Consider the following 6636-nt stretch of genomic DNA (forward strand, 5'->3'; position numbering starts at 1 on the left):
AAGCTCAAGGCCACCTGGCGAGTGGCTAGGATGAACCCTAGATCCCTTGACTCCTGCTTTAGTGCCGAACTCACTAAGCCAGACTCCAGACTTTCAGGAGCACTGGGATAAAAGTGCCCCGGAAGATAAGGACATCCCAACAGCATCCCCACCCAGCCAAGCAAGCGCACCGTGCAGAAGCATCCCCACGCCCACACAGACAGCTGCCGGTCGCACTCCGCACAGACACGGCGCAAGCCTCCTCCACTGACGCTGTGCTTGCAAAACACAAATCTCCAGCACATCCAACGGCCAACTAGACCCGGCATCATCTCAGGGATGGGCCTGACCTCATCCAACATGACACTGCTGCCACGGCATTAGACACGACCTAGGCCAACCTTGTCATTAAGCACGCTGCCCTGCTCAGAGCACCTCCTACTTTCCTCTCTCATCAAGGCCACAATCTACCTGCGTTTGGGCTCTCTTCTGACCACCCTGTGTTAGAAAGTTTCCGTTCCCTGCCCATCTCCACACTCGACCTCCTTCCCTGGCTCCTGAATTTCCTACGCCAGCAAATCAGCCAGCAAAAGCTCTCAAGCAGGTCCTCTTTTCACCTCAATTTGGGACCTCATAACTCCCCTACCCTCAGTAGTTCGATGGTGTCTGCAAAACACATCCATCCTGCTACCTGAACAGCAGGAGTGTGACGGGCCTAAGCCTGAGAATAACCTCCGTCCTTCTGTTTCCACTCGCTGGTCTCTGGTACCTCCTATTCCAAGCACTCCAAGCTTCTTGGGAAGGAAGGGGTAGCGAACAGCTAACTGGGTGGTGAAGGTGTTTATTGTTCAGCCCGAAGGGGGCTGTGTAAAGAATGGAGTCTGAGCCCGGGGTGGGATCGAGACACAAGCTCAGGCCCGTCCTCCGGAAGTGAGGAAACAGTGGGGAGATTACCTCGGTTACAGATACTGCAGAAGTTGCTGGGCCCCTCGCTGTGTTTCTTCAGGTGGTCTGCCATGTATGCTGCCCGTAAGTACTTCCCACACACCTGGCAGGGCACCTTGTCTTCATGACAGGCCAGATGGGAGCGCAGTCGGTCTCGGGTGGCGAAAGAAGCATTGCAGGTCTGAGGGCAGAAAGGAAAACAGGATGAGGCAAAAACTGGCATCCACCCCTGATGCCCTACCTATGCACCACGAGGCAGAAACATTCTCTGGCCATCACATGAATTCCCTTTATAAAGAGAGTTTCCCTTTAGAGTTTGCCTCGGCTCTCTACCCAGAAGGCCAAGTGGTTGTTTGCTCATATTTCCCATGATGTTTCCTCACTGGACACCTGAGTTGGAATTACTGGCTGTGATTACCACAGACCAGAATGTGGCAAGCAAAGTTCTACACTCCTCTATAAAATGAGCAGTTAGACGTTTCCTCATTTAGTTTTTTTTTTTTTTTTTAAGAATTATTGTATTTAACTTTACTTATTTATTTTAATTTGACCAGAGAGGGACAGAGTGAGAGAGAAAGTGAGAAAGCAAGCTGTCAGGTCCGGGATTCAAACTGAGGTTGGCCATGTGGAAGTGCAGTGGCCCACCATAGGGCCCTTCCTCATTTAGTTTTAATTGCCAGAGGACATGTGCACCCACCAGAGAAACAGAGAGAAAGCACTCTGCAACAGAGCACGGTCACACTGCTGTCCCCTTTCTCCCATTTCTCCACCCTGTGGGACCCTGGACATGTGTGCACACACGTATAGCGTGTTTCTCAAGCCAGGGCCAGGATCTGAACCATGGTCAGCCATGTGGAATCTGACTCCCTGTGCACAATGCTTAACAAGTATACTACAGGGCTGGCCCTGTTCATTCTTACACACTTAAGAATTGACTTTAGGTGCTTTGGATATACGTCAATTTACAAATGAGTTATTGGCATATAAACCAGTCTTCCTGTTCTCCATTCCTAGAGAATTCAATTTATTCATTTTATTCAAAAATGACATTAAATTTGGTCACAGGGAAATGGAAAAGAAAGACAAGACAAAGTACAAAGATAATTCTTCATAATATTTTTGTGAGTTTGAATTGAAAAAACAGCCCATAAAATGACGGTCAATTTGGCTACTGTGAGAATCACAGAGAATGAGGGCCAGAGGCTTTGAGAGCATTTGTGAAATGCTACGGCAACAGAAAGGCAGGTCCTAACCTACACGGACTGAGCATCGTTCTGTGCTGGGTGGGCACACTGAGCCTTTTAGGGACATTGATGTCATTCAGTTCATCCTCAGAGCAGCACTCCAATGCAGGCCATGATCACCATCCAAGACAACATGGCCCTTCAAAGCCAGGCATGTGAGTACCATCTCAGAGCCGGGCCCCAGGGTCAGAAAGCTCTGGAGCTGAAGATTAAACCAACACCCTGGGAAGGAGATTTGGGGCATGCATGCACATGTACCCCATGTGTTTTTCAAGCCACCAGGTCTGGGACTCAGAAGGCACAGTTGGCCATGTGGGATCCAGCCACCCTAACCACCACACCACCTGGCTGGCTCCTGCATTTATGTTTTATATATTCAGTGAGAAAGCAAGCTGCCAGGCACAGTTGGCCACATGGGAGTCCAGCACCCTTAACCACCACGCCACCTGCCAGCCCCAGTTTATTAATTTGATAAATGAAGCTTTAGAAAGTGAAACCTCCCCAGAGGTTTCAGCTACTAGAGAAACAGCACCCTCGCATGGCCAGGCCAGCACTCCACCACCCTCCCAGCCACCCTGAAGTATTCTTATCTTTCCCAGTGCTTTTCAAGCCACTAGGTCCAGGACTCGAAAGGTGCAGTCAGCCATGTGGGAGTCCAGTGCCATAACCACCACACCACCTACTGGCCCTGTGTTGACACTTTTTAACATAGAACAGACTTAGTAGCCAAGGGAAAGGTGACAGGATTTGTGCAGGAAAATCCCAGCACTTGGGCGACTTAGAACTCATCATGGATGCTTGTTCTCTTGGGCCCCAGCTCAGTCAGGGACCTTGTGAGTCAATGACAGGCCACCGTGGGGAAAAAAATTCAGAATCTTCTCCCCAGACCACCAGCCTGTACACAAGAGCGAGCGCTGCCGCGAACACCCTCAGGAGGGAGGGGTGCACCTGTCGACTTACCCAGGGACAAGTGCTGGCTTTGCCAGGAAGTGACGGGAGGACCACCCCCCCAACAGTGAGAGGAAGTGTATTCTAAGCGAAGCGACAGAACTCAAAGAAACCAACGAAGACCAGGTGTAAGAAAACGAGGCTGAAAGCACACATTCAGGCTTCAGTCTTGCGGGGTCCCTGGGAGTGTGAGCCTTGAGAGGGATGTGAAAGAGACGCCTTGTTTCTCCTGCCAATCGGCTTTTGGGATCTGTCTTCTAAAGGCTTTGCCTGTCATGCTTTGCAACCTAAAGATGACGGACAGCCAAACCTCAATTATCCACAAGTGGATTATCCATTTGGGGATTAGCTAAGTAAAATTAAAACCCACGACCAGGCTGGCTTCCCCATCCCATCCCCCATTGATTATCTCTCAAGGAATGAAAGCTAACTTTAGCTTGAGCAAACATAATTAGGGATGTAAATCTGCTGCTGGGGAGGAAAAACACAAACACAACAAAAACTTTCACTGTTTTGCACTTTACAAAGCCCAGCTGAACGGAATGCTGGCTCCTCTGTGCCAGGATTGGTCTTCTGTGGCTGGAATCCCAGGTTTTCTGGGGAAACCGTGAAAGCGTGTGAGCCCAAGTCTAGGCTGGCCAGAAGTTCAGACAACACAACATGAAAGAGCCTGGTCACATGACCCAGGAGAGGCAGAGAAGTGGCAGAGGGAGAGACAGATCTCAAAGGGGACACCCAGAACCTCTAAGCCAGGGCCACTCAGCAGAAAACACCCCCTCTATCCTGGAGACAGGGAGAACAGAGGGGCTCTGAGGCGAGGAGAGTGAGCCAGAGGCAGGGCGCTCTGATGGTCTGCGACACTCAGAATGGCTGCCCTGCCCATGGCCGAGTGTTCAGGCAGCCTGCCCTTCTTAGGATGCACACCCACCAGGCCCCGCCCAGCTGCCATCTGGGGCATCACCACCCTGTGCTGAGCTCCCATCCTTTCCCCATCAGTTTCACTCTCCTAGACCTCCCAAAGCTTTTCTTCCCAAAGGTTGAGTAGCTTGGGAATGGGGCCCGAATGGTGCCAGGGACATAGTGCACACCCCCCCTCCCCACTCTCTGGGCAGTCTCAGAGGATACCTTGAGCAGCCTTCTGCCACAGCCCTGGAAAAGTCCAAGATGGCAGTGCATGGAGCCAGCTCCATGGGCTTTGTGGGCCCCTTTCTTGAGTGTATGCCCCGGGGGGGAGCACTGGAAGCACTGGAAGAGGCTGAACTCCAATGAGGGGAAGATGTCCCAGCCCATGGAGCCCTTAAGTCCAGTAGTGCTTGGTGGGGGTGGGGGCATCAGAGCCAGTTAAGGACACCCAGGCCAAGCCCCAAGAGCACTTGTGTGTCCCTATCAAGCCTCAGGCTTCCTGTGCCTACGTTCAGATGGTCTTTCCATTCAAGCTATGGCATCAATCTCTGTAACCAGTCCCTTTCATCCTGAGGCAACAGGAGGGGCTGAGCGGTCTGGGTTGGGCCCAGCCTGCTGGGGGAGCCTGGGGGGGGGGTGTCTCTTCACCTCTGACACCTTTGGCATTATCCCAGCACGCTGAACAGGTGCCCTGCTGCTCAGTCAAGCCCAGGCACACCTGCTCGCCAGTCCAGGGCATGAGTGCCAGCAAGTCTTCACCGGCTGTGTCCTCCTTAGGGGACTTCTGGCTCTGGAGCCAGAGGTGGGGCCAGCAGGTCTGTGACAGTGTGTTGGAGGGGTAGGGCAGGAGTGGGCTCGTACACCAAGGGACGATGATGTCAGTGTTATGACACACACCAAGGACAAAACACACAAAGCCTCAAATGTTAGAATGAAAACTTTTATCATCACTCCTGTTCCCCCTGCAGAGCCTGCAGAGGCTAAAGGGCACACCAATAGGATCCGAGAGGGGGTTCTACATATGCTTTACCTGCCCCCAAAGCCGTATATTGGGGTGGCCCAATATGAAGCTACCAGTCAGTTTAATTCCTGAGCAGACCTGCTAATAAACCTCGAAAACACAAAAGTCTAATTGGCTAGCCAGAAATGAAAGTAGGACCCGTGTGAGGACAAAGGGAAAGGGCAGCATGGGGAGGACACTAGCTGGACTGGGGGAGACAGAGGTGGCCAGCCCCTATTCTAGAAACCCCACACCTTACAGGAAGTAATGCAGGGGCAGGGAAGCAGATAAGCTGGTGGCTTAGTTTCCAGAAAAGCATAACCTCCAACATCACCCAGGAAAGGACAGAGGCCCAGGGGTACCATCTGTTAAAGAGCTAGGATGGAGGCAAGACAGCCCAGAGGCAAACTTGGAGCTGTGGGGGGACCCAGAAAGGTGCTCCCTGCCACCCTCACCTGGGGTCTCTGATCTGGGAAGACCCCACCTCATCCAGGGAGGAGCTGGGTATGGTAGGCAGGAACCACCTTGGGGGCCTCTCCCTAAAGCAGGGGTCTCAGGCCGCAACCCTCCACCATAAACCCTCTCCAGGGAGGCCCGGGCTAGCCTACAGGCCACTGGGTAAAGGCCCGGCTGCCCTCTGGGGCGGTCCAGCCCTGCCTCAGATATCCCGGCGGGGCTGGGCAGAAGAGAGCGTTGCTGGAGTGTGCTGGGCCCAAGTTTTCAAGGGCTGGGAATGATTTTTTTAGAGAAAGGGAAAAGGCGGTGTCAGGAACCGAATGGGACGACCTCCACAAAGCAGGCTGGGCAAAGTCCCATGATGGCAGGTCGCTAGGAAGAGGTTCCAGGGGCGGCAGGCCGCTGCTGCTCCCAACCCACACCTGGAAAAAGGGCAGAGAGTGTAGGTTACCCCCCCAGGCCACCGGGCATGCCCCCATTGCCCTGCAGGCACCTCCTACTCTGCCTGGGCTGCTCAGCACGCTACCTGGGAGACTCAGAATGTGCTCTGTGACGAAGAATCAGAGACAGAGAGATAGAAGGCAGCGAGGCAAAGACAGACCCCAGCAGGCCCACCCTGGGTCATCGTCCCCAGGGAAGGCTGCCCACCTAGCTTCTGTGAACACTGTCCACACCTGGCCCAACCTACAACACATCCATCCCTTCGTACCGGACACCCTTAGCACCCCTCTCATCTTGCCACCAACGGGATGATAAGCAGGTCAGCCTACAGAGGTGAACACCTCACAGCCCTGTCTCCCCCTCCGCACAGGAGAGAGGAGACAACCAAGGAGACAGAGGTGTTTTCCATCCACAGGAATGCTCAGGTCAGGAGAGGAGACTTCATTCCCTGGGCGCCAGCATGGCCCCCAGGCGTGGTTCAAGCAGACAAACCAAGGGTGAGCGCCTCGTCTAGTTTTCCCTAGCTGGTACTACACAGACAGCTCACGAGAAGAGGAGGCCACCTTGCTCTCCAGCCTCCGGGGACCCTGGCTACTTGTACAGGTGACTTGGGATGGGTTACACAGGTGCCAGTGTTTGGAGGTGAGACCACCCTGCCCCTCCCTCCTGCCTCCCCAAAGCTAAGAAGACCCGGAAGGAGCTCCAGCTTGGGCCAGATAA

At 53.4% G+C, this 6636-nt stretch overlaps 1 protein-coding gene across 1 annotated transcript in view; it reads right to left on the reverse strand.

The window, feature by feature from the left end:
- PATZ1 (POZ/BTB and AT hook containing zinc finger 1) overlaps positions 1-6636 on the reverse strand; it is a gene marked incomplete in the record, with an annotated part of 18737 nt that overhangs the window by 8122 nt on the left and 3979 nt on the right. The window contains 1 exon segment of the mRNA XM_014587640.2: positions 934-1105. Within this exon segment, the coding sequence (XP_014443126.1) occupies positions 934-1105 (172 nt within the window).

This window comes from Tupaia chinensis, unplaced genomic scaffold, assembly GCF_000334495.1.
Source record: "Tupaia chinensis unplaced genomic scaffold, TupChi_1.0 Scaffold000226_1, whole genome shotgun sequence".
NCBI lineage: Eukaryota > Metazoa > Chordata > Mammalia > Scandentia > Tupaiidae > Tupaia > Tupaia belangeri.